We start from the raw sequence: 27,375 nt of genomic DNA on the forward strand, positions 1-27,375 counted from the left end.
TGTTGCAAAGTGTGGACTCTTCTGGGGCACCGTAGTTCAAAATTGTTCCATTCTATTAGTTCACCATTAGATGGCCGTAAATTCTACACACAGTGTCCCTATAATTTTGTTGCATTTGTTGCAGCAGATGCATAAAAAATATTTGCGTAAGTGCTGTTCATCAGAAGCTGACACTGATTATGTTGTAAACCAACCCTAATCTGCATGTCATAACTTGCGGCTTTACCAATAACATGGTAATGTTTCTACGTAGCAGTTTCTGAAAATGGCTGCTCTTTGCCCAGCCTATGTGCCAATAGCTTAAACGGGTGGTGCTATTTAAATTTGCTAAATTCTTACTAACAGGACCATTTATGGATATAGGCAGCTAACAAATGATTTACTTGGCTGTGTTAAGTATGCACTTGTTGGGGGGTCAGGCACTCCAAAGACCAAATTCATTTTATTGAAGCAATAAAAATAAATAAAAAGCCTTTCATATAAAAAATTCATGCCTGCATCTTTGGACATTTTTTCCAAGTTGTTTTTCCCATACATGATCACGACTTGAACAAAAATAATCTATTCAATGCAAATGCAAATCGGGATGTGTGTAGGCAAAAGATAGCCATTGGTTGAGGAAAAAGCCATGAGGAACTCTGATCACAGTAGCAATGTCAGAAAATCAAGATGTACCAAATCCACAAATTTATATTAGCGTTTAATTATAGGCAAAAGTGACAGAAGTTGAGGCAAAAAGAGCTTGCTTCATTTAATTTATGTTACGATATCATGTACTGCAGCTTGCGTTGCCAGGCAGAGTTGGTTTGCAAGCAGAAGCAGCTGAGTCACTGCAGCCTTTTGTGTTCTCTGCTGCCAAGGCGATCCTCACTGTTACCAGAGCAACCTCATTTGGACTTCTTCTTTTTTTTATGCAGTCAGAAACGTGCCCGTCCGTCTCAAAGCAGCATCAAACATTTTGTAAGTTGCTTTTATGATCAAAACAGACACACATTGCATCCCCCAATACGCACTCCATAACCATGCAGCGAGGAGAAAAGTGCAAAGCACAGGCTTTTACAGTCCTTCGGGATGACTGTCAAATTGCCGAATGTCAAGCTGAGTTCGTTTTTACTGCGGCCGGACGCCGGTGCACTTGAATGCAGTAGTATCACTGCAACATGGAGCACATGCGCTCACAAAATGGTAGATAAATAAAAAGCATAGAAAGAAATCGCAGTACAGCAACACAACAAACTACTACAAAACAGTCAAAGAGTCTACAAGACGACACATAAAGTCAGTGTATTTTTTAAAAAAATATATAACATTTGTGTGCCTTGTGCGATTTAGTGTTAAAATATTATCACCTCCATTTTGAAATGGCAAAAAAACAAAACCAAAAAACAGTCGGTTTGTTTCAAACCTTGCTGGACTGCACGTTTTTCTTCTTTTTTTTAACGTGACGTTCGTCAGACAGTATTCACTTGCCAGCTATGTTCCAAATGGGAGGGAGCAGTGCGCCCTCTGGTGGACAAACTATGCACTGACAATTCTGAGCCACATTCATCATTGTACTTGCATTGATGCTGGTGACGTTAAATGTTCCATTGGCTGACTTGACAACACTGACGTAACAGTACCACGAGAAAGGCAGCTAACTTATTTGTAAAACTGATTTCCAAATGAAAAATAATACTTAGTTTGAACAGTCAAGAAAAAAAGTCTACACTCTACTCTTAATCACACGAGCAAGACATTTTGGAATTGAAGCCTCCTATCTAACTAAAATGACAATGACATTTCCCATGTTAACCTTTTGATTTCATTCAATGTTCTTCTATATTTATTAGAGCAGAGTGGAGAGACGCTCACGGCTGATATGTGACACTTCAAATGAATGTAAAGGAGCTGACAACACTTGGGGCTGAATAGGCGACACAAGCCCACTTTAAAAGGGACACAAAGTCGTGTAGAGCACCATTAATGAGCATCGATTGTGATGCCACACAGACACCAGTGGGGCCTACACACACATGCACAAAAGATTTGCCGCCACGTGCCCAGATATCCTGCTCGTGTTACCCATTCAGACCACCGCGCCGATGGAAATCACTCGTGACGCACTGAGTGCTGAGTTTCCCCACAAAGCGAGAGTCAATTTGCTGAGCGTCTCAGATGAACAAAATGTGAAAGGAGAAGGGAAAGTAGTGCGGCAGGCGGAAACTAAACAGAAGCTGAGAATGGAATAAACTATGTTATCAATGGTACCACAAGAGCGATCTTAGATCTTAGGTGATTTTCAAGTTAAGGGCTGCTGCTTGGTCGATTTGTTTCGCTTTTTGTTGAGAGGCAACTTTTTTGTTACAGTGGAGCTTCAAATATTCTTCCACTTGAGTGAAGTAAAAATAATACGCAGGACAAACAGTCAAACACACAAATACAAAATTAAAACACTTGACAGTTACAGTTGGGTCAAAAGTAACCCAATTATGGATAAAAAATGGACTGATACACTTTATGGTTCAATTTGACCCAACTTTCTGGGTTGTTTTATAAAAAATTATCCGATTTTTTGACCCAGGTAAAGAATCTGACCTATATTTATGAGTTGTTTTACGCTGAAAAAACCCATTTCTTGACTCAAAGTTGGTTCAAATCGACCCAAGTAGAGGAACGGTCCATTTTTTACCCATAGTTGGGTTATTTTTGACCCAACTGTTTTTAGAGGGCAGGCCACACCCCTTAAAGGCACACACAACATTTTTTTTTTTAAGAAGAGGTTGTGCCTTTTGGCTACACAGCATAATTGCAGAGTTAAATTTGTGGGAGTTCATTTTAACTCCCAAAGTGTAAGAGTTGATCACCTAGAGTTAGATTAACTCCACAGAGTGTTAGATTAACTCTGCCTTGCACTTCTCCAGTTTGAGAGACAAGTCGGCGCCATTTTCCTTGCTCCCCTTTCCTCCTTGTTTATAAAAAAAATAAAAATTCAGCGACGTAGTGAAGCTTCAAAAGGAGAAACGCCATACAGCAAGGGATGACTTACACTTAAAAAAACATAAAACCTTTATTTCCTTATATTCTGTTTTATTATATTTTTATGCAATGCAGCCTATATTTTGTAATTAAGAACACCTATAAAAAAAGTGTGGTTGTTTTTGGGAGGCTGGAATGGCTTAATGACATTTCAATTAATTTCAATGGATTATGAATGAAGTAATCTGAATTATGAGCTCGGTTACAGAATGAATTGAACTCATAAATCAAGGTACCACTTTACTAATTTGTGCATTTCTCTATTGCAGCTTTAAAGGGATACTCGACTCCTTGAGCCATTTTCATCAGTTTTTCTATAATTAATGTGATAATACCTTTAACTCATTCACTGCCATTGACGGCTAAAGAGGTCAAAAATTCATTTGAACTATTTCTATTAGTTTAACATTGTTCCCACTTTTGTTAACTTTTGATTTTTTTTATTGTACATTTAGAACAGATATAACATTTGTGATTAATCGTGTGTTAACTAGTGAAGTCATGCTATTAATGATGATTACAATTTTTAATCACCTGACGCCCTTAATTTTTAATAATATTTTCTTTAAAAAAAAAAGATTATTAAAAATAAGAAAATAAAAATTAAATTACTTTTTTTTTTTTTAAGAAAGAAGAAAAGATTATTAAAAATTAGGAATTTTTCATAATGAATCCCATGACTTCACTAGTTAACTCACGATTAATCACACATTTTATATATTTTCTAAATGTCCAATAACAATTTTTTTCCTAGGTTTTCATACTCTTGTTGACGTCTATAGCCGTCAATGGCAGTGAATGAGTTTATAACTAATTTTGCCACATGAAAATTAAGGATTAAATTAATTCTGGACAAAATATGAACTTTTTACTGCTGAAAATAGCTCAATGAGTCAAGTATCCCTTTAAGAAGCAACTCATGTATGACATGACTATGTGCATTACATGGTTCACAAGGCCTGAGTGGATTTGTTCCCACACAAAGCCACACATCCACTCATCACCACACACACACACACACACCCGTGCACATGCGCTCTGCGTGCTCAGGCCGTTACTGCACAAGCTACCGGCTACCATCAGCCACTATCCAAGTGTCAAAATGGCTCCTCGTGAGCACACGTGGGCACCTTGCCGGACGGGCCATTAGCTGGCAAATGTGAGTGAAGTGCTTTCGATAAACGCGTCATGCCCATTTGTCCTTTCTATATACGCATAAATCTCTCAAGTTGAACGCAGATTGATTCTCAAATCAATCAATATTGAGTCAACTCCATGCAACGCAGTCTCGCTCCACGAATGATCTGCATAGCATGCACCGTACCTGAAGCAGATGGTGTGCCAGTCATTGCTGAGAGCCTGAAGATACTGTCCATCGTAGATCCTCTGTTTGCACCCCGCACATACGGGCAAACGTCCTCCAGCTGCAACCAAAGTCACATACAAGGAGTGAGCAGCATGCATTGTGGTTAGACGCCATTGCAAACAACAACCACAAAGATAAACAAACATATTAATCATCCCGTCATTTCAAAGAAGCCCATTAGCTACGTTAGGAAAACCTATTCAGGCTTGCATTAAAGAAATGCTGATGAAACCTTCAGCGGAAAGGTGGAGGCGGCAGAAGTAGGAGCAACAGACAGCAAGGCATTACAGCTCACTTAAGCACATTTTAAAGTTAATCCATCTAAAAGCACATCACACACACATCACACACACACACCCTTTTACATCCGAGGCCCTGAAGACATAAATGCATTGAGAGGCTGAGTAAGAGATGTTAGTGTACTGTATCATTATCAGTCAATACGGCTTTGTTACGGATCGTACGGGCCATAGTCTTAAGTTTTACATGAAGGGGACTGGACACTTATGTAACAACATAGTAATAATAACTGTGCATGCAAATGTAACATTATAGTACTTTTACTAAGCACAATCTTAAAAATGTAGCATTCCTACTATGAAAACAGCATTGTTAATACTGTAGTAATACACTACTGTTGTAGTACATGTAATAGCAAAGTAATTACTAATAAACAAACATGTAACAACGAGTTCATTACCAATGAGTGCTCGTGTAACAACACAGTAAAGATGATGTACCATCCTGAAGCGACAGCATTGACAGAGTAGTGAGAGTGGCCGTAACAACATGGTTATTACCATGTAGTAGTGACTGCACAGGACAAGCAACTACTGACACAGCATAGCAATGACTACCCAGTGTGAGTGTAACATAATAATGTCAATGTAACATGGTAATTACTGTTGAGCAAAATGGTAATAACTGTAATTACTGCTAAGTGAACATGTAATGACAGCAATTGCTACTGATACATAGGCTGTAATGCAAATTTAAAAACAGGCATGAAAATAAAAAATACATTTGAGATGTTTACATTTAATATTATGGATTTTTTTTTTTAATTGATGTGAAATGTACTTTCAGTCACAAGCCAATTACAGCTGGCTATTGCCGTCAAATAAACCAAGATACTTTAAGACTGTACTGTGAGTTTTTGAGCTTTGAAAGGCCACCTCTTGTATACACAGATTATTTACGTAATGGCTTGCTGTAGCACTGTAGTTTTATTGATCTTCTTGACAAGGAGGGCAATGCCAATGATGGCCTCTAATGTCTCTCCATTCTCCTTCCACCTAAGCTCTTCATTAATTCATATTTATCACCTTGTCTCTTTATTATGGAGCACTTCACTTGCTCATTATTGCAGAATCTGGTGTCTGCAACGGCCACTAAAAGACACTAAGGGCTCAGATGAAAGGCGAACAAATACACAATACACAATAGTGCAAACACTTGATTTTTTTCTGACTCATATCTAAACACGCAAACACACAGTGACTTGCAGCAGACCACTGCAACATCACGTGAGTCATCACATCCAAGTTAGCCCCGTTTGTGTTGCGACTGCTTAAGGACATTTACTCTATTTTTTTATTTTATTTTTAAACAGACATTGTGCACCTTCAGATGGAAACTGACTTTTGCAATGAAACATTTAGATCAGAAGCTGCAGTCAAACACGGTGGTGGCAGCTGTGATGGCCTAGGGGTCGCTTTGTTACTCCAGAGCCTGGTTGACCTGCAGTATTTAATGGAACAATGAGGTTTGCTTTCTAACAGAAAATTCTGCAGGTGTTCGGTCATCAATTCGATCCCCTAAGTCTCAGGTTCTCTTGAGTTATGCAACAAGACAGCAGATAGATAGATAGATAGATAGATAGATAGATAGATAGATAGATAGATAGATAGATAGATAGATAGATAGATAGATAGATAGATAGATAGATAGATAGATAGATAGATAGATAGATAGATAGATAGATAGAAAGAAGTGTTTTCGGCACAGAGACAAGAAGAATATGCTTTACAAATGTACATTAGAACGGGCATGACCTGGAGTTGAACACTTGCACGCAAGCGTGACGAAGAAGGCAACATGGCCTCATTTAGACAACCATCTGGACGTGCAGTCTAACACTCTTTCTAAACACAACACATACTGGACGAAAAGCAAACTACAGAGGGGAAAACCGCAAGACTTGTTTTGCCCACCAGCATCTCAATGCGAGAGCAAGTCCCGCCCGGGCGGTGTACTCGGGTGACCATTCCAACCACCCCTCTTTCCATCTTTACCTTCCTCCTCTCCCATGCGTTCGTTCTTCCAGGTGCAGCAGAACAGCATCAACCGCATTCACTCTCCGACAGAGAGCCAGGAGACTCTGGTCGACGGAATACCGGTGCCCAACCACCTCAGGCCGGCGGTGTCCTAGCAGCAGCGGTTGGCTTGGGTTTTTCTTCCTGCTGCCCGCTTCGGGTCTGCGCCTCTGCGGGGGATTCATTCAAGAGGGCAACGAACCAATCAAACTGTTCTGCCGGCCACAGGACGACGCTGATTGGTCGAGCATGGTTGGACCCTCCCTTCTTGTTGAGCGGGGCACTGGTGGGCGGGAAGTGCTGTAGGGACTGCTGGAAATATTGTGGATTTAATATTTAAACCTAATTTACTAACAACAGATTCATATAATATAATATAATATAATATAATATAATATAATATAATATAATATAATATAATATAATATAATATAATATAATATAATATAATATAATATAATATAATATATCTTTTAGGATATACGAGACCTGTTTTAAGGATTACACAACTGAAAAAAAGAACATAGATAGACAACTGAAACACTCTCACACCTACAATCAAAATTATGTCTCATATCAAACTAAAGTGGTCTTCAATTATATATTGACATGCTCTCACACTTTATGCTGAAAGGCTCTCATTTAAGCTCTCATCTAATAGATTGAAATCGTCCCATACAACACACTAAATTGCCCTCATATTAAAAAAGAAAAGAAAAAAAAGACAGAAATATTACGGAACGTTTTTCTATATTAATACAGTATGTATATAAACATATCAGGGTTGATGGTAAGATTTATAACAATATTACTGTAGAGATTATACTTGCCATTGGTTACATGAGACAGGACCACCCCCTCAAAAATCAGGTAACTTTCAGGAGGCTTAAATAATAGGCTTTAAAGTATACTGTAATTATTTATCCTTCAAATATTTTGATGAAAACATGTCAGTCATCATATTATTAACATACACGGGAACTGTTTGAAAATGTGATCAAAATTCATAATAGGTCTCAGTTCATTTTTCCAAGGCGTGAAGATGGTATATATTTGAGTGGTTCGGAATGCAGCCTGCGACCCCAGGTTTGATTTCCTCAGCGAGCAGTCCTCCAGCCTTATGTAACGTCTGCATCACAGCTCAGTGCTTTATTATTTCCAGATGGCCCAAAAAGTAGGAGTTACCCAGCTGTGGCAAAGGGACGTCTTAATTTGCTTCACTGTTGAAGAAGTTGTCAACTAATGGCTCTTGCACTTTGAAACAGGATGGCACGTTGTTGTTTTTTAAAACACATTTTATTTAGTTATTTGATGATGCAAATACAATGGCAGGATATATTTACTCATGTGAGTGTGTGCACGTGTGGATTTTTTATTTTTTTTTATAAAAGTGCAAAACCACAATGTTCCTCCTTACAGAAATAGTTTTAAATAAAGATGAAGTGCATCCCACGGCACGTCTGACCCAGTGAGGTTCAAAGTGCTCAGAGTGGACAAACCAATGCCAGCAACCTTCATATTAGCACAAAATACAGTACACAATTACAGAAAGAAAAAACGGGGCCACTTGGCATCAGCTCCCATGAACCTTTGGTCACTTAAGCTCTGCCTCTTTTTGTTTTCCCACTAAAGCAGCTCAAGTAAATGAACAATGGGGCTTGGATGCACCCAATAAACAAAAGTGTCATTCTGTACTACAATTCATGAATACATGCGGATGCTAAGTCTTACTGCATGTTCACACAATTATTATAACAATAAGATATGAGTTAGAAGCTTGAATGAACCTTATTACATAAATGTAAATAACTCCTGAAATGACACTTGAGGAAAAAGCGTCACAAAGCAAATGCGCAAAAATGCAAACTTTCCAGAAATACACTGGAAGAATAAAATAATAAAAGGAAACAGAGTGACCTCAAGAAAGCATTTGTCGAAATTAGAAATGCTTGGGCAAATAGAATCAGCAAAAAAAAAAAAAAAAAAACTTAACGTGAACAGATGGACTGGCTGGAGTCCCATTTCCCACTACTTTATACCCAATGGGGCTAAAAATAGCAGAGAGGAAGAAGGAGGGCCCAAGACAATGTTGCGATATGGCCGCAAAAAGCAGCCTTCTCACGGGTCCAAGAGGCAGAGACATTTCAGCTTGCCTTGTTTTCAGATTCAAACTGGTACGCTCCAGCATCCTGCACAGGTCACATTTCCAGACAATCTTTCGTTGTGTCACCATATGTCCAAGCCACATAGAGAACATTCAGTTGCACAAGAATGAGCACAGGCGGACACACATTATACAGTATTTGAAGTACACTGGTGCATAAAAGGGGCAATAAAGTGAACTGATGTTCACACATTTATAATTAAAGGCACCGTCAGCAATAAGTGTCACATGAGGGAAAAAAAATAAAAAATACAAAACTTTTGGTCGGTGGGTTTGCATAAGAGCAGACGTTGAAGTCAAGTAAGTAAAAACAACATTGAATGTTTGTGTTTCTAAAATGTACATTCTAGTTCATGCAGTAGCACCATGGTTTTCTTCAGGCCACGTCACACCTCAGGAGTGCGTCTACTTCCTCCTGCCACAGTATTTGCCCTGGCATGCTGCTGCTGCTCCACCTGTGGAAAACAGTTAGCATGCAACAAACATGTTAGCATTGACAATCCTTTACAACTGAACAGCATTTTGGTTGTGTTTTGGCGATTTCATTGCCCCCCCCCCCAAGTTTAATGGGGGGGGGGGGCTTAATTGAAAAGGGACTACAGTTATCCAGGAAATGACTTAAACAGACTCGCCTTCAAAGCAGTGAAAGTTCATACATGGCGGTCACCTAAAGTTTTGTGGCAGTATTTTCGGTGGTCGTCCTCTTTTTACATTTGTAAAATGAAGCATCTTAGAATGCTACTTAAAAACGACTGCATTGCTAACAATTGTAAAACTAAAAAGAGTTTAAGCGTTTATTTTCCTTTTGGGAAAAACGGTTTTAAATTCGAATAGATGGGAAGTGAAAAAAGTATACATTCGGTGTCAACGCAGTTTAAAGGGGAAGTCAACACCCAAGTAATTTCTTGACAATAATATGTTCTATGCAGCCCCACTAGTCTAAATATGGTATTTTGGTTAATATTACGTTAGTAGAATATAATTAAAGCAGCAAATTCCAGCAGTTTTTATTGGCGCTGTCGAGTGAAAATGACATCACAGTTGCTCAGGTCTCAGATAACAACCAATCACAGCTCAGCTTCAGAAAACAGGTGAGCTGTGATTGGTCTGTGCCTGAGCCCTGATGAGCAACTGTGATGTCATCTTCAGTTGACAGCAAGTGACAAAATGGCTGCACCTGAGATGGATAAAAATGGCTGGATTTTACTGCATAACTCATATTCCACAAATGTAATATTAATCAGAATGTCATGCTTTAGAATAGTGAGGTCACATATATTATTGTTAAGAAATGTTTAAGAGTGACTTCCCCTTTAACGCTTGACTCTCAGGGTTTTATTTTTGTGACCGGCACAAATCTGTAAAAAAATCTGTAAAAAAGGAAAAAGAAAAAAAGAATAAATTAAAATTAATCAACACTCAGAGTGTGCATGCCCTCGAGCAGCCGGTTGCCTTGTTTTAAATAATCAGACATTAGCATTTGCATTTTTAATATTCTTTTTTTGTTTGTTAGCCAGCCTTGTAAAGAAGAACAGAAATTTGACTTAACATTATTAAAGTGGAAGTTGACGTCAAAGTGCCTTCGAGCTTGCATTGTGAACGTCACATGACCAAACCAACAAAACAGATGAGCTGTGAGGCCGATGTGCTAACCGGCCACATAGAGTACACATATATTGTAAATTCAAGATTCTTCTGGCAATTGCATGTCTGTTACCTCTGTAGGCTCCTCCACCTCCTGCACCGCCCAGAAAGCCTTGCAATGGATTCCCAATGTACTTGGCTGCTTTAGCTGCAAAAACAAAACAAAAAACAGGTAGGAATAGGAACAGGATTTGATTCGACAGCATAACTAGATTGGTTCGGCTCTTCTGGGAAATTGTTGATATTTTGTAACTCGTGTTGATGATGGCGAGAGTGACTGAAAAATAACCACGGTAAATGACTGGCTGAAGATAACAAGTCAAACTGAACAGTTTGCAGTTGGCCAATTGCTATTATAATTACAGCAATCAAAATACAGATTGAACATCATGAACTGTACAGTGGAGGACAATATGGTTGGTTGCAGCTGCCTCCAACGCTGTAAAACATCAATCCAGCAAACTAAGAAAGCAGACGTGCTCGCCCTTGAAATAATCCCACCAGCAATAATCTCCAGTGTTCAGGAAAATGCAGATTATCATACATTCACAAACTGCTTGTGTCAAGACATCTGCGCTGTTGAACACACACACACACACACACACACACACACACACACACACACACACACACACACACACACACACACACACACACACACACACACACACACACAATGCACTGACTTCCTATGTCATCCAGATAACCTGGTATTCATCAGAGAGGGGAATTGGAAAATGAATTAAGGTGCTGATATTGCCATCATGTACTGTAGTTATCATCAGGTACCTTGTTGGGGAGTCAGTGGGGCTGGGACGTAACCACCTGTGGACAGGGAGGGGAAAAGGAGGTTAGGATTTATTTTCTGCTTGTTAGGTAGTGCGCAGGGTTAAACAAATACAAATTAAAATAAGATTAGAAAAGGAAGAAGGAAGGGCCCATTCACAATTTAAGTGTCGCTTTCTGTTTATACTTGATATTTGTTGACATTTTCATGTGGATGTGTTTCAGCTATCTGGTGATAATGTGCACCTCCCTTCCTGTAGGTGGTGCTAAAGAGCATTACAAAAGGAGTAGCTATCCAACAATCAAGATCCAGTCGAATCAACTCTTGCCTTGATATTTTAGTGCTGCCTGAAAGATCATTTCAATCTCTTTTGGGATTTCCTTACACAGTACATGCATTTTAATTAGGCATGTTGGGCAAGACCTATGCTACATACAGTACAAACGTGTGCAGATGACATACAGCTGGTTGATGACTTTTGTGTCATATTGGGATGAGGGGGAAACATTACACAAATCGAGGCGGTTCTCACCTGGCTGAGGCTGATATCCTCCTCCACCACCACCACCTCCAAGATTTCCATAACCTGTTCAGATGAAAAAACAGTTCAAGTAAACAATCCGTTGTTGAGAATTGTTGTATTTTGGGATTTGTTTATCATCTCGTTATCTCAACTGAACTCAATAACCCGAGTCAAGTTTCTTCTGGTGTACTTTTGCTAAATTACGTCAGGAGTCTCCCGGGTTTAGTGTTATCTCAACTTTGATGCTGTGCAGCAGTACAACAGTAATCACAGTCTGATGGGAAATGATGCCATGCTCTTGGTCTAAACTGTAAACCACTGCAATGTGAGCTAATTTCAGTGAGCATCAAAGGGTTAACCGTGTGTATTTTATTTTGTCCCTGATTTTTTGTATTTTGTTTTCATGACATTGTAAAAAAAAAAAGAGCAACCCCAGCAAGTGGGTGTAGAGTCGGGGATCATATTAATAACACCAGAAGCTACGTGAACAAAAGTAATTGAAAGATGCCTTTTTTTTTATATATATATTTGTGTAACAATTAGGAGTGTTTTTAAAATAAATCAAATGCATGAGGCTCATCTGTTATGCAAATCACGATTGCATTATGGCTTCATCATTCATCAATGAGTCATTCAATTTACACTATATATGTTTCGTTTGTTTTTATTATATATTATGTATTAACACAGGGCAGTTATGGATGTAAAAATTGCCTGCAATAAAAGTGTTATGATGGTGACAGTTTGACACTGGGACGGGTTAATTAACACCTCACCTCTAGTAAACATTTTGTGGCTGTAATTACCTTTAATAAGGACCATTTATACCAGCGTAGCCATCATTACCTGATTAACAATGTAGTGGAGTATTAAATCTTGACTCAGTCATCAATTAAGTATTTTAGGAAATACGTTAGTTCATGTTTCTATGATTACGCTGACAATTACAGTATAAGTGTATTTCATTAACAGCAGCACAAAATGTCTTTTGGATATAAGGTGCTAATATAAAAGCTACCTGGTTTGGGGGCTTTAGCTCCTCCCCCGGCACCTCCCAGTCCGACTGCAGAGGGATACGGCAACCCACCTGTGAATAAAGGAGACTTGCTTCAGATACTATGAAAGTTTCTAAAATGCCTGCAACATCAATTACGCTCCTAATTTTACTGGCTTGATACCCATTAAAAAGACTTATCAGTTCCCTGCACAGGAAATACCAAAGTGACGGCTTCTTCCTGACCAACTGTCACTTCAGTCACTGGGCAGAACATTGTTTATTTTTGTTTATTTGTAAATGTGCAATAACGCCTCCTCTCCTTTCATACATACCCTGTCCATACCCACGTTGATATGGATCGTATCCCACTGAATCATGATGACACAAAAAAGGGGCATTATTGTCCGACAGGTTGACCAACCTTCCACAGTAATGTGTTTGTGACTCCCTTGCATAATAAAGGCACTTTTTTGTGCTCAATTTCATCTTGTACAATATACAAATACCACCCCAAAAAAAAAAAAACCTTATTTGATGCTGAACTAAACAGTACACAATATGATGTCTAACCTTGATAGCCTCCTGCTGCCAGTGGGATTCCTGCTCCACCTCCTGCTCCGCCCACAACTATGAGAGGGAAAGACAGACAAATAAGCAGTAAATACAGATACAGCATTGTATAATGTTGTTGCAAAACTAAGTAATTAATGATTTTCAGATTTTTTTTAAAATATTGCATTTATACACACAGGGAGGTTTCAAGGGTTTTGCACTGGGTAGCACTCCAGCTCCAGCTCCAGCTCCAGCTCCAGTTCCAGGTCCAGCACCAGTTCCTGCCCCATAAGGAACTATAAAATAGAACAGAATAGGTATTTATGGTATATTATAAAAATGTTTGGTTAACTCACACCACACTAGTCAATTACGTGTGATGAATATATAGTAGGCAATACACGGAAATACCATGTCAATATGATGTATGAATAATATCTACCGCGATATGATATCACATAAGTGAAAATTTGACTATAATTCAAAGTAGAGTGCCATACTGTGAATAAGGATCTGTATTTTAACTCAATTACTGCACATGACTCATTGACCCGCACAGGGATGGTGAGAGTTTGACACGGTAGCTTACAACAACTATAATAATATATATTTGCCCCTCAGGACAAATAAAGTGTTTTGAATTGAATTGGACATTTTAAGTATTATATAAAATGGGTAACTTGCCGCCATAAGGGTAACCTACTCCGCCTTGACCAACTCCTGTTCCAGTGCCTGAGGAGGAGAAGACTAGTAAGAAATGTATACATCTATTTAATCTGAAGATGTTTTAGAATCAGCATTTTATGTGTAATTACGACCAATGCTGTTTTAAATGAAATGCAGGAATGAGGAATTAAGTATTTACTGATTTTGTTAAACTGCTTGAAAAAGTTTCATATTCATTTGTGGACCAAGCACATGTTTGTGTCCTTGGCCCCTGTCACAGTTATGATAGTAGTACAAGGATATAGTTATGTGGAATGTATTTGTAGAAATTATAAAAACAATTTTAAAATCGTTTGTACCTTGTGGAAGTGGTTTTGGTGCCTTGCCCGCTGTGCCGTCACCAACACCAACACCTGCAAACAGTAAGAGCTCAAGTCAGAGCTGCTTTCTTTGGCTATGGCTCTATCATGTGGACAAAAGTATGTACTGCAACTACTCTAAACATCCAGTACAGTACAACCTCCAAGTTTCTATGCCCCTGCCAGCAATAGGACAAAAGAGACTGTGGAATTGCTTTGTGGTGCATTTTGCTGTGTTACATTACATTATGTTATATAGGCACCATCTAATTTACATATTCAATTATGATGCTGTCTTCCAAGCAATGACTCTTGCGATATATGTTAAGTGCTGTAATATTTTATTCAATATAATCAATTTCTTTTTTTGATTCAAACGACAGCATGTACTGTATGAATATTCAGGAAATTGTGATTTCTATTTTTCACATGAAAATTAGATGACTCTATGAGGTGTTCAAGAAGTCTGATAGAGGCCATATTCTAAGAGTCGTGATAAATGAGAGATGATTCACACTTACCAGTTGGACTTTGACCTTTTGTACCAGCTAAAACACAGACAGACATTGACATAGTTAATCTCAAACATGAAATATGGCCACGATTAAGGTGCATTTACAGAAAAAACAAAACAAAACAGAGTGTATAACACTTGTTCTCGCTATGGGATACACGTGGTGGTGTAGTATTAATGAATTTACTGTATATCTGTCAGCTTGTTTACGACGATACTTAGTGACTAGGGAAGAGAGGTTATTAAAAAAAAAAGAAAAAAAAAGTAAAGCCAACATTGCAGTATTCTACAGCAGGGGCATCCCAGCTCCATTTGCAATCTGAAACATGCGCCACATACTACTGTTACAAACGCATCAACAACTCCTGCTGTAGAATTTTTAAGGTAGACAATGCAGATGATGAATAAGGAAAGGTTGCAAGCAAAACGATTGGTCTTACTGGGCTGCGGGAGCTCTGTGGCCTTGCCATTTGTGGCAATAGGTGTGGGGCCTGCCAAAAGAAAGGGAGCACAAGGGGGTTTGACCAGAAAAGTTAGGTAGCCGCAGCTGGCAGGCCATAAGCTAAAGCTGGTAAATAGCTGGGAGAAGAAGCAATACAAGGTGGCTGTGTTTTGCATGTGTTAAAACATGATTTACTGTATGAGTTTGTTGAAAGTATGTAAGTAAAATACTTTACTGCTGCTGGTCTTGCTGGTGACACCAGCAAGACCAGCACGAAAACATAACAAAACCATATTATACTGGTGAGCATCAATGCTGTTTACTGGGTTTTTTCCCCAGCAGGGCTGATTATAAAAACTTGAATTGTAATTGAATTAACAGTACCTGGTAAGGGAGTTCCAGATGGACCTACATTCTTTGCTATAGAAATAATGACAAGAAAACGAGTGAAAAAATGTTCAAAGAAGTGACCGTCCCAAGCGCCTTACGTGGCTTTCCAGCAACGGTAACACCAGTGCCACCTGGCACGGCAACAGCAGAACCATCCGGAAGGCCACTAACTGCAGTGTGTGGCGTCGCCCCCGGCAAGACAAGACCCACTCCTACAAATGAAAAAAGAAAATGCTAACTGCAATGTAAGTGGTCATTTTTATGTTTTTCTTGCATCAAATGTAGCATATTTTGCAGCTTTTGCAGCACCAGAGTACTTATCACCTCCAACTGCTCCTGGTCCGACTCCTCCTGCTCCATATCCTGCTCCACCTCCTGTTGAAACCCCTAATGCAAATAATCAGACAGAATTATTTCTCATTTAAGAAAATCAGTCTAATAGGACTCTGTAAATAAGAGAAGTGTTGTTAAATCAAATACATCTTTGAATTTGTGTATAATAAGAGACATCTGGATGGATTTATGTGTCTGGATGTCTTAATAAAATTAGTATGTTTTATTTCCTGTACCATATTTGGCAGCTTTTGCATCAGGGGAGTATTGACCAGCTCCAACTCCACCTGGTACAAAACCAGGCCCTCCTCCGACTCCTGCTCCTCCCAGTCCTGCTGTTCCTAATCCTGCTCCTCCTATAAAGCAAAATGAAGAGAAATGAAAGAATGAATTTCAATTACAACAGATGTCAAGATAAGCGTGAATATGAATGTGAACGTGTCTCTGAATCTGACATAAAGTAAACCTTTCCCGTTGTCTTTTTCTAACAATGAGGAATAGTCTGCCGTTTGATGGTATGGAGGGAAATTACTTCTCACGCTGAAGATACTTAATAGTTGGGGTCGGTGTCTTTCTGTTGCGGTGTGTATTTCTGTCATTTTTCCAATATTCAGCTGACATCGGATAATATTGGTGCATCAAGGCCTTAAGATACAGTACTTCCTTGATACCACTTAGTACTTGTGGCTTCTTGGGAAGTTACAGAAAGAACCCAAATACAGTATGTGTCAAAATTTTGCAAATAGGTGCGTTTTTCAGCAAATTAGTTCCACAGACAAAAAACGTGAATAGGTTAATTTGTAAATAGCAAAGCACAAATATGTTAATGTATAAAAAACATTTCCCCTGCAGACCGTATTTGGCAGCCTTTGCAGCAGCAGCAGCAGCAGGGTATTGTCCTCCTCCTGGCACTCCTCCTAGTCCAGTTCCCCCCAGGCTTCCCGCTCCTAACCCTGCTCCTGCTCCTCCTGTAAAGCCAAGTGAAGATGAATTAAGCATTTAAAAAAAAAAAAAAATACAAGTTGCTGTTAGCATTATTTCTCGTGCCATATTTAGCAGCTTTTGCAGCAGCAGAGTATTGACCAGCTCCAACTCCTCCCGGGACCAAACCAGGGACTCCGCCTACTCCGGTTCCCCCGAAGCCTCCTGTTCCTAACCCTGCTCCTGCTCCTCCTGTAAAGCCAAGTGAAGATGAATTAAGCATTCAAAAAAAAGAATTCAAATACAAGTTGCTGTTAGCATTATTTCTCGTACCATATTTAGCAGCTTTTGCAGCAGCAGAGTATTGACCAGCTCCAACTCCTCCCGGTACCAAACCAGGGACTCCGCCTACTCCTGTTCCTCCCAGGCCTCCTGTTCCTAACCCTGCTCCTGCTCCCCCTGTAATTCACAATTAAAGAACATGAAACCTGTTCCAACCATTTAAAATGAAATATGTAAATTTTTCTGAATGTGTGTGTTATTTCCTGTACCATATTTAGCAGCTTTTGCAGCAGCAGAGTATTGACCAGCTCCAACTCCTCCTGGGAAAAAAACAGGTACTTGCACACCTGTTCCTCTCAGTCCACCTGTTCCTAACCCAGCGCCTGCTCCTCCTGCAATCCCCAACAATTAATATTGACTCAATTATATGATTTAAAAATTTCCACCTACATCCGATAATTTGTAGATTTTATTATGTTGTTTATTGGCTTTACCATATTTGGCAGCTTTTGCAGCAGGAGAGTATTGTCCACCTCCAACTCCTCCAGGAACAAAACCAGGTACTTGCCTCCCTGTACCTCCCACTCCTCCGGTTCCTAGACCTGCTCCTGCTCCACCTGTAAACCAGAACAAATGAGATTGATTCAGGCAAAATGTTTAAACTTAAAACCAGTAGATGTAGATTTGATGATGTCGTTTATTGGCTTTACCATATTTGGCAGCTTTTGCAGCAGGAGAGTATTGCCCACCTCCAACTCCTCCGGGAACAAAACCAGGTACTTGCCCACCTGTTCCTCCCAGTCCTCCAGCTCCCAACCCTGCTCCTGCTCCTGCTCCTCCTTTAAACCACAACGATTACGAGTGATTCAAAATATTGTTCAAAGTTAGGCTGACAATTCTATACACGTCTGATAATATGTACAGGTATACTACTTATTTTATGGACTTGAATTCCTTTGAATAGTAGGATGACAATTTTCGTTTTGGGCTCTTATTTCACTGCGTCTGACAGGTACTGACAGGTGATTTCTAATCTGATGGTAAACAGGCCCGGGTGGGGTCAGTGAAATTTAACCCTGTGGTTCCTGAAACTGTAGTTCATCACATATAACTCATGATTGAACAAAGTGGGGGGATGGCATGGCGAAAAAGGTTTGGATTTTTTCACCTTAATAACATCTGCATTTAAAAAAATCATTTTCTATTTACTTCCTCCAAATTAATATAAACAAAGCATGTTGTTCACGAAAACTTAAAATGGGAATAATAGTTACAGTACATTGATTAAGAGGACTGTAGCTGTGTACTACATATTTACAAGTGTACCATATTTGGCAGCCTTTGCAGCAGCGGCAGCGGCAGCGTATTGTCCACCTCCAACTCCACCTGGTACCAAACCAGGTACTCCTCCTAGTCCTCCTGTTCCTAACCCTGCCCCTGTTCCTCCTGTAACTCAAGATTGAGAAGAATTAAGCATGCTGGTTAACGGAATATCAATTGTACACACAGGTGTATTATTTGCTTCATTTGCTGTACCATATTTAGCGGCTTTTGCAGCAGCAGAGTATGGTCCACCTCCAACTCCTCCTGGGACTAAACCCGGTACTCCTCCAATTCCTCCACCTGTTCCTCCCAGTCCTGTGCCCCCTAATGCTGCTCCAGCTCCTCCTGCAAATCACAATTTATGGAAATAAAACAGAGTTGGAAAACAGTAAATGCAATAAGTGGAAAATCAGAGTTACTATATTTCCTGTACCATATTTGGCGGCTTTTGCAGCAGGAGAGTATTGTCCACCTCCAACTCCTCCTGGTACCAAACCAGGTACTCCTCCTACTCCTGCTCCTCCCAGTTGTCCTGTTCCGAATCCTGCTCCTGCTCCTGCTCCTCCTGTAACTCCCAATTAAGAGGATGGTGTTTACTTAACCTTAGCCTTTAGGAATCATTCTAGCAGGTTTATACAATATTGACAGAAAACTGCAACTGCTGACGAACTGCCCATACCATATTTAGCTGCTTTAGCTGCTGGTGAATATGGACCGGTGCCCGGATACCTCTGAACTCCGCCTGGTACTGCAAATGGTGCCCCACCTGGCACAGCACCTGGCACTCCTCCTGTTAAGCATTTATGAATGTTTTCATAATAAACAAAGCCTGACTGGAAAATATTATATTTTATGATATACTGTATCATGGTATTGGCCCTGGATATTGTCCACCAAAGTCATCAACACAACTAACATTGAGAATTGTGAAGGTAGAACCCGTCCATACCATATTTAGCTGCTTTAGCTGCTGGTGAATATGGACCGGTGCCCGGATACCTCTGAACTCCGCCTGGTACTGCAAATGGTGCCCCACCTGGCACAGCACCTGGCACTCCTCCTGGTACACCACCTGGTACACCTCCTGTTAAGCATTTATGAATGTTTTCATAATAAACAAAGCCTGACTGGAAAATATTATATTTTATGATATACTGTATAATGGTATTGGCCCTGGATATTGTCCACCAAAGTCATCAACACAACTAACATTGAGAATTGTGAAGGTAGAACCCGTCCATACCATATTTAGCTGCTTTGGCTGATGGTATATATCCACCACCTGGTACACCACCAGGTATGCTACCGGGTACACCACCTGGTATTCCACCAGGTACGCCACCAGGTACACCACCAGGTACACCACCGGGTACACCTGTTAAGGAGACCCAAGTAAGATGTTTTTGATTGCATGAAGGCTGACATGATTTTACACATGGATACAACTACCCTGGATACAGTGAACATGTGTCAGAAAGTCAACGAGGACTGAAAAGTGTTACTGTAACAACAGCGCCCATACCATATTTAGCCGCTTTGGCTGAAGGTAAATATCCACCACCTGGAACGCCACCAGGTACACCGCCAGGTACACCACCAGGTACACCACCAGGTACGCCACCAGGCACGCCACCTGGTACGCCACCAGGTACGCCACCAGGTACGCCACCAGGTACGCCACCAGGTACACCACCAGGTATGCGGCCTAAGAAGGAGACCCAAGAATTATGGTGTTAATTTTATGGAGACTGAAGTGATTTTATACATCATTGATGCAGCTGCCTTGGATACAGTCCATCAGTGCTACCAACAATACCAGCAAGAAAAACTTAAAACTGGGAGCATTAATGCATTACCCATTCCATATTTAGCTGCTTTGGATCCTGGTTGATATCCACCAAATCCTGGTACACCACCAGGCACACCACCGCCTGGTACACCTCCAGGAACACTGCCAGGTACGCCCCCTGGTACACTCCCTGTAAAGAAGACCAAATATAGTTGGCTTTGATGTTTTGATTATTATGTTTATTCTTTTTTCTTTTTACACATGATACATCATGGTATATTCTGGTTATAGTCTACCTGTGTCATCAAAATAGCTATCAACATTGAGAACTGTGACCAGAAGAACGGCTCCCATACCATATTTAGCTGCTTTGGCTGCTGGTGAATATCCACCAAACCCTGGCACACCACCTGGCACCCCCCCGGGTACACCACCTGGAAAACCCCCGGGTACACCACCTGGAAAACCCCCAGGTACACCACCTGGAACACCACCTCGTGCTCCACCTGGCACACCTCCTATTAAGGAGAAACACATTATGATGGATACAACATGGTGTCTGCCCTGGCTAGTAGCTCCAGTCCAGTGCTACAAAGAACACAACACATAGTGCAACCAACATTGACAATTATGATCAGCAAAGTGGTGTTACATATAACATATTTAGGATAGGTTATATATAACATATTTAGGATATAGTCAATCTGTGCTATTTGAACACCCCCAACTATAGAAAACAAGCAAAGGGGTGTCCATACCATATTTAGCTGCTTTGGCTGCTGGCTGATATCCACCAAATCCTTGTACACCACCGGGTACACCACCTGGCACACCCCCTGGTACACCACCTGGTACACCACCTGGCACACCTCCTGGTACACCACCCATCAAGGAGAACATACAAAAATTGTGTTGTATGCATTTTACTTAATACATTGAGAACTGTGAGCAGCAGAGCGGTGTTCATACCATATTTAGCTGCTTTGGCTGCTAGTCCATATCCACCACCTCCTGGTACGCCACCTGGTACGCCACCTGGTACGCCACCTGGTACGCCACCTGGTACGCCACCTGGTACGCCACCTGGTACGCCTGTGAAAGAGATACATTGTTATCTGACCTGGGTACAGTCGACCTGTACCACAAACATCCACAATTATGACCATCAGAGATGTGAACATACCATATTTTGCTGCTTTTGCTGATGGGAGATATCCACCACCTCCTGGTACGCCGCCTAGTACACCCCTTGATACGCCCCCTGGCACGCCACCTGGTACGCCACCTGGTACGCCACCTGGTACGCCACCTGGTACGCCACCTGGTACGCCACCTGTCAAGGAGACCAAGATTTTGATTGTATATATACTACTAACAAAACATTAGGGATATTAGGTGACATTTTCAGACAAAAACACAAAATGCACTATAAGCTTTACAGACAAATGTAAACTGTAAACTTTTGAAGACACATGTGAAACTGGTCAGTGTTTCAGTATTTTTCACGCAATTTCTAAGGAGCTGAATGGCAAAATTCAAAACATCTTTGGGATCGATCAATACATTTCCAAAGACGCTTACTGCTATGCCTTTCTGTGATTCTTCCAGTCTCCCTGTTGCAAACGGCTGATGGCATTCTGACATTGTAAGATCAGTGGTTACTTCCCTCTTTGAAGCATCGCAATAGCAAAGTATTGATGAACAATTGCTCTTAGTCTTGGTCTCAGGATGTTAAAATGTGACCAGCACAATGAAAAGGGACTGTTTAAACTTCCATTTTAATTGAACTTGGAAATGTATTCTTCCAGTCAAGGACCAAACACGTGAATCATGTCGTTGCGCTCAAACAGCAAGTTATGTAAAATTGTATGGAAACATCGTGTGGTGGTTAGACACGTGCATTTAGAAGTTCAGAGAATGTCAAATGAAATTCTTATGTAAAGGTTAAGGCGAATTTTATGTTCATCCAGAAATGTCACCTTATAGCCCAATTTCCCTAACTGTAGTAGTAATAGTAGTAGTAGTAGTAGTAGTAGTAGTAGTAGTAGTAGTTGTAGGAACAAAAATAGACAATCTATCCATTTGAACATCTTATCCTCACTATAATAATAATAACAAAAATAAAAACAATAAAAACCATGTGTAAATCCATCAGCTCTAGTCTCTTGATGAAACGTTTATGACACACTAAACCAGGGGTGGGCACACTCTGTCCTCAAGGGCCGGAGTCCTACAGGTTTTAGATGTTTCCTTTCTCCAACACAGCTGATATATGATCAGCTCATCAGCAAGCTCTGCATAACCCTGATAACGAACCTGTCGATTGGAATCAGCTTGTATTGGAAAAGGGAAACATCCAAAACATGCAGGACTCCGGCCCTCGAGGACCGAGTGTGCCCACCCCTGCACTAAACCATAGGCCTCAAACGCCAGTCCTCGCGGGCCACAGTCCTGCATTTTTTTTTTTAAATGTTCCCCTCCTCCAATACCCCTGATTAAAGCTTTGTTTCTGTTTGCTTCGATTGTCCCCCCGTCCCCCCCCCCCCCCCACAAGTGTACTTATAATACATGTTTCCACCATTATTTTATAAATGTTCAAAATAAACTATATAATAAAAATAAAAATAATATTGATTATTTAAATGCATGGACTGCTCTGGACATAGTCCATCTAAACACCACCAACAGTGCCAAGTAGACAAAACTGTTACAAGCCGAGCGATGTCCATACCATATTTAGCTGCTTTGGCTGCTGGTTGGTATCTACCAAATCCTGGTACACCTCCGGGTACACCACCTGGCACAACCCCTGGTAGACCCCCTGGTACACCACCAGGTACGCCACCTTTCAGGGAGAATCAAGACAGATGTTAATGATACTAAGTGTCCCCAGATAAAGGTCATCTTTGTCACAAGCACTACTAAAGCCCTTGGCTTTGGGCCTACCATATTTAGCTGCTTTACCTGATGGGAAATATCCACCCCCTGGTACTCCCCCGGGTACACCACCTGTTAAGGTGAATCAGGACAATGTTGTTAATGACATGAAGTCATGATACTGTACATCATAGTGTCAGTGGATAGAGTCCAACTTTGCCAACATCACTGCCAAAAACCGCTAGCTTTGCGCCTACCATATTTAGCTGCTTTACCTGATGGTAAATATCCACCCCCTGGTACACCTCCTGGTACTCCCCAGGGTACACCACCTGTCAAGGTGAATCAGTACAATGTTGTTAATGACATGAAGTCATGATACTGTACATCATAGTGTCAGTGGATAGAGTCCAACTTTGCCAACATCACTACCAAAAACCGCTAGCTTTGCGCCTACCATATTTAGCTGCTTTACCTGATGGTAAATATCTACCCCCTGGTACACCTCCTGGTACTCCCCCGGGTACACCACCTGTCAAGGTGAATCAGGACAATGTTGTTAATGACATGAAGTCATGATACTGTACATCATAGTGTCAGTGGATAGAGGCCAAATTTGCTTTGCGCCTACCGTATTTAGCTGCTTTGGCTGATGGTAAATATCCACCACCTGGAACACCACCCGGAACACCACCCGGAACACCACCAGGTACGCCACCTGGTACGCCACCTGGTACGCCACCTGGTACGCCACCTGGTACGCCACCTGGTACGCCACCTGGTACGCCTGTGAAAGAGATACATTGTTATCTGACCTGGGTACAGTCGACCTGTACCACAAACACCTGGCACTCCACCTGGAACACCGCCTGTCAATGTGAAGTTTTTAAAAGATATACAGTATATATATATATATATATATATATATATATATATATATATAGGTGCTTTCATAATACTGAACAATAAATGCTGGAATTTTAGTTACCATATTTAGCAGCTTTGGACCCAGGTCCATAGCCTGCTGTAAAATAGAGACAAAATTCAATGCACTAACAGCATTTTCATAAAACAACAAATTAATCTTCAATTGTGAAATCATTCTACAGACACATCTGATTAGACCAGTATTTAAAAATATTGATTTCAGTTTAAGATGCGTTACCTCCTGGAACCTGCCCTGGATATAGTCCACCTGTGCCACCGACACCACCTAAACCACCTGCACCAGGACCAAAACCACCAGCAGCACCAGCACCAAAACCACCTGCACCAGGACCAAAACCACCAGCACCACCAGCACCAAAACCACCTGCACCAGGACCAAATCCACCAGCACCACCAGCACCAAAACCACCAGCACCACCAGCAATAGCACCAAAAGCACCAGTACCCCCTGCACCTACAGAAGACAAATATAATACAGTACATATTGTAGTGATTCACAACACTTTCTTGGGTATTAATTATTAGGCTTACCATATTTGGCAGATTTAGCCTGTGCAGGTGAGATGCCACCGGTGCCCACTCCTGCCAAAAGCAAGAAAAATTTATTACGTGACATAGTTTTTGTGCTCCATGTTGACAAGTAAGTCCTTGGAATACCAACCAGTTCCAATAGGAAATCCAGGTTTTGACCCAGAACTACTTTTACCTCCTGGAAGACCAGCTCCTTGATTACCAAACCCCCCGTAGCCTGAAACATTGCAACATGACATATCATCGACATCTGGCTAATGTCATGATTACGGCAAATCTTTGTCCCAATGAAAGATGAGCATTTGTACCAAAGGGAAGTTTTCCACCTCCAGGTTTTGCTCCATAGCCACCTGCGGACAAATGAAAATTTTTTGATCGGAGATATAAGATACACTGGACGTAGAAGAACAAGTGTAGACCAAATCAGTTAATTCATATTATTAGTTGAAATTGTATGCCTCAAGCATTACTTAAGATATTTTCTGGGCAGGAATAGGCGGGAGAGAAGCCAGTACATAACATTTTAACAAGCAATAAACTAAAAGATTGTCGATCTATCAAAGCAAGTCAGCTGTCTATATAACTGTAGCTCATTTTTAATAATAATAAAAATAAAAAAAAGAGTTCTAAAAAAAAAAAAGGGATGAATGCACTCCTATAAATGACATTCATACCTTGAGTTTTGGGTGATTTCAGAGGGTATCCATGGAACACTCCGGGCTGCATCTGCCCACCGTAGCCTGAATTAAATAATACATTTGAAGCATTTTTGAAATGATAGATGTACATGCTATACCGTATATGAATCTAAAACGCATCAATAACGGACCTGCTCCCGCCCCACCCTGTCCTCCTGCTCCAACTGCAAAAGAAACATTAAATCATCCAATCAGATGCATAGATGCAGGAAAATAACCTTTTTAAATCAGAGTGCTACTTTCTGAATTTTGCCAAGCAGCCAAAAGGCCACATTAATGTTTGACAAAACCAGGAAAAAGAAATTGAGCAATTCTGTTGATGCGACTAGTGAAACATAAAAATGTGTAGTAGTTGTTTAGGAAGTGTCTGGTAGGTGCTGCTGGATAAGACAGAAATGTACGAGACAGCCTGTTTATGTGGTCTTGAAGAGCAAGAAAATTCGTACGTGATTTTTGACTAAGGCCATTGCCAGTAGCAACTCCTGGAAGAACACCGCGGTTGCCAAATCCTGAAGGCAGTAAACAGAAAACAGTTGCATTAGATTGCGGGACAGTGCCTATATCTGCCAATAATTGATCAATGAGAGTGACATACCGTTCATTGGCACCAATCCACCTTGATAAAGCCCTGGTACACCCACACCTGCCAGAAACAATGGTAGAATATCAATGCATATAAATGATACAATACTGCGTATTTTAGCATATAAATAATAAAATACAGCGTCTGACTGGGTCCAAGTTGCTAAATATTCTTAATGGTAGGTTACTGTCATCATTTTGCCTGGTTTGCCCTCCCAAGTTTAGACACTGTCGAGAAGTGGTTCATACAGCTGCTGAATGCAGAAAATAGAATTTTGAATTGCTACTGCCACTTGTGGTCAAAAAATGAAACTGCAAACATCCTTCGTCACGTACAGTCGTACACAATGTGCAAATGATGTCACATCCGCAAACATAGGGCGGGAAATTTGAAGCCGAATCCAGTCTGCAAACTATTTGCCAGAGGCTTGCAGTAGTACCCATTGTGAACAGCTATGGTGTTAATCCACTAATTAGAAGATGTTCCAGTCATAAATGGTCAAATAAAAAGGCTATTGTAAATATATTTTGGGGCAAATTGTTACAAACAGCAGCTTTAACCTGGGTTCAATCAAACCCCAGGGGATCTATGAGTCAGTCTCAGAAGTTCGGTGGAGGCAAAGATACACACCAGACTCATGAGATTCATGATGATGAATATCAATGTGAAATCCGAAGAAATCAAGGGTCAGTCTTATGGAATGATTTTGAGTTTTTGAGAGTGCACTATTATGCGCACCAGAAGCCCTGCTGTGAATCACCATTCCGACAAACTACAACACATCTCCCAAACAAAAGCAGACCAATTTGCAGCGATTTCTTCTGCATAGATAGATTACATGGAAATAATATCCGATCTGCCCATGAGCATGAAGAGTAGATTATGATTCGATTACACAATACCTGGTACTTTGGAAGCTTTCTTTCCTGATCCAGCACCAGCACCTGCTGGCAAGCCTGTCTGGGGGTTAACAGGGCCTGGAAAGAAAGACACAATGTCACATGAGGTGAGTAAGAAAACACTCATGTAAGCACAAGCGAAGGAACAATATACAAAGTTGTGTGTCTTGCCTCCAGCAGGAAGAGTTCCAGTTCCTGTTCCTGCTCCTGCGGTGTAGAGATGTAGTCAGTCATTTATTACGGGACCTGTATCTCTACTCTGTCAAATGTCAAGTTAAATACCTTCATAATCAAAAATGACATGGCTGACTTGGGAGGCAGTCACTACGAATGTCATTAGCTGTGCTCATCAAATGCCTCATTTCATTGGCTAACCGCTCATGTAAGAAATGAGCTGTCAGCCTCACAAATAGGGGAGTTTGGCCGCAGCAAAGACACAATCGTTTATTTGTTC

General features: G+C 40.7%; 2 protein-coding genes across 10 annotated transcripts in view; both read right to left on the reverse strand.

Annotated features, from left to right (window-relative positions):
• limk1a (LIM domain kinase 1a) overlaps positions 1-6,859 on the reverse strand; it is a 44,315-nt gene extending 37,456 nt beyond the window's left edge. The window contains exons 1-2 of the mRNA XM_086081057.1: positions 6,679-6,859; positions 4,343-4,442 (exon numbers count right to left, since the gene is read on the reverse strand). Of these exons, the coding sequence (XP_085937183.1) occupies positions 4,343-4,442; positions 6,679-6,736 (158 nt within the window). The 5' untranslated portion in view covers positions 6,737-6,859. The remainder of the gene's footprint in view (positions 1-4,342; positions 4,443-6,678) is intronic.
• A 1,114-nt stretch (positions 6,860-7,973) lies between these two features.
• The window catches only part of elna (elastin a), a 66,824-nt gene continuing 47,422 nt past the window's right edge, over positions 7,974-27,375 (reverse strand). Inside the window, exons 9-58 of one of the 9 annotated variants that reach the window (XM_086080763.1) lie at positions 27,093-27,128; positions 26,925-26,999; positions 26,035-26,082; positions 25,886-25,948; positions 25,571-25,603; positions 25,416-25,481; positions 25,050-25,091; positions 24,872-24,958; positions 24,742-24,792; positions 24,428-24,664; positions 24,251-24,286; positions 23,894-24,049; positions 23,738-23,794; positions 23,538-23,594; positions 23,350-23,394; positions 23,117-23,230; positions 21,569-21,694; positions 21,355-21,477; positions 21,144-21,257; positions 20,742-20,903; positions 20,453-20,575; positions 20,119-20,301; positions 19,840-19,971; positions 19,546-19,680; positions 19,276-19,386; positions 19,030-19,161; positions 18,810-18,941; positions 18,600-18,719; positions 17,984-18,112; positions 17,768-17,890; positions 17,543-17,665; positions 17,325-17,450; positions 17,118-17,243; positions 16,925-17,038; positions 16,307-16,426; positions 16,062-16,124; positions 15,836-15,949; positions 15,732-15,767; positions 15,346-15,396; positions 14,913-14,939; positions 14,392-14,445; positions 14,051-14,098; positions 13,564-13,662; positions 13,385-13,441; positions 13,147-13,182; positions 12,836-12,904; positions 11,827-11,880; positions 11,297-11,332; positions 10,581-10,655; positions 7,974-9,318 (exon numbers count right to left, since the gene is read on the reverse strand). In XM_086080763.1, coding sequence (XP_085936889.1) covers positions 9,269-9,318; positions 10,581-10,655; positions 11,297-11,332; positions 11,827-11,880; positions 12,836-12,904; positions 13,147-13,182; positions 13,385-13,441; positions 13,564-13,662; positions 14,051-14,098; positions 14,392-14,445; positions 14,913-14,939; positions 15,346-15,396; positions 15,732-15,767; positions 15,836-15,949; positions 16,062-16,124; positions 16,307-16,426; positions 16,925-17,038; positions 17,118-17,243; positions 17,325-17,450; positions 17,543-17,665; positions 17,768-17,890; positions 17,984-18,112; positions 18,600-18,719; positions 18,810-18,941; positions 19,030-19,161; positions 19,276-19,386; positions 19,546-19,680; positions 19,840-19,971; positions 20,119-20,301; positions 20,453-20,575; positions 20,742-20,903; positions 21,144-21,257; positions 21,355-21,477; positions 21,569-21,694; positions 23,117-23,230; positions 23,350-23,394; positions 23,538-23,594; positions 23,738-23,794; positions 23,894-24,049; positions 24,251-24,286; positions 24,428-24,664; positions 24,742-24,792; positions 24,872-24,958; positions 25,050-25,091; positions 25,416-25,481; positions 25,571-25,603; positions 25,886-25,948; positions 26,035-26,082; positions 26,925-26,999; positions 27,093-27,128 — 4,526 coding nt within the window. In that variant the 3' untranslated portion in view covers positions 7,974-9,268. Of the gene's footprint in view, positions 9,319-10,580; positions 10,656-11,296; positions 11,333-11,826; positions 11,881-12,835; positions 12,905-13,146; positions 13,183-13,384; positions 13,442-13,563; positions 13,663-14,050; positions 14,099-14,391; positions 14,446-14,912; positions 14,940-15,345; positions 15,397-15,731; positions 15,768-15,835; positions 15,950-16,061; positions 16,125-16,306; positions 16,427-16,924; positions 17,039-17,117; positions 17,244-17,324; positions 17,451-17,542; positions 17,666-17,767; positions 17,891-17,983; positions 18,113-18,599; positions 18,720-18,809; positions 18,942-19,029; positions 19,162-19,275; positions 19,387-19,545; positions 19,681-19,839; positions 19,972-20,118; positions 20,302-20,452; positions 20,576-20,741; positions 20,904-21,143; positions 21,258-21,354; positions 21,478-21,568; positions 21,719-23,116; positions 23,231-23,349; positions 23,395-23,537; positions 23,595-23,737; positions 23,795-23,893; positions 24,050-24,250; positions 24,287-24,427; positions 24,665-24,741; positions 24,793-24,871; positions 24,959-25,049; positions 25,092-25,415; positions 25,482-25,570; positions 25,604-25,885; positions 25,949-26,034; positions 26,083-26,924; positions 27,000-27,092; positions 27,129-27,375 lie in introns of all 9 variants that reach the window. The other 8 variants (XM_086080762.1, XM_086080761.1, XM_086080760.1 and 5 more) reach the window with 8 other exon arrangements.

This window comes from Leptonotus elevatus, chromosome 7, assembly GCF_054856555.1.
Source record: "Leptonotus elevatus isolate MCC_2025b chromosome 7, RoL_Lele_1.0, whole genome shotgun sequence".
NCBI classification, from domain to species: Eukaryota; Metazoa; Chordata; class Actinopteri; order Syngnathiformes; family Syngnathidae; genus Leptonotus; species Leptonotus elevatus.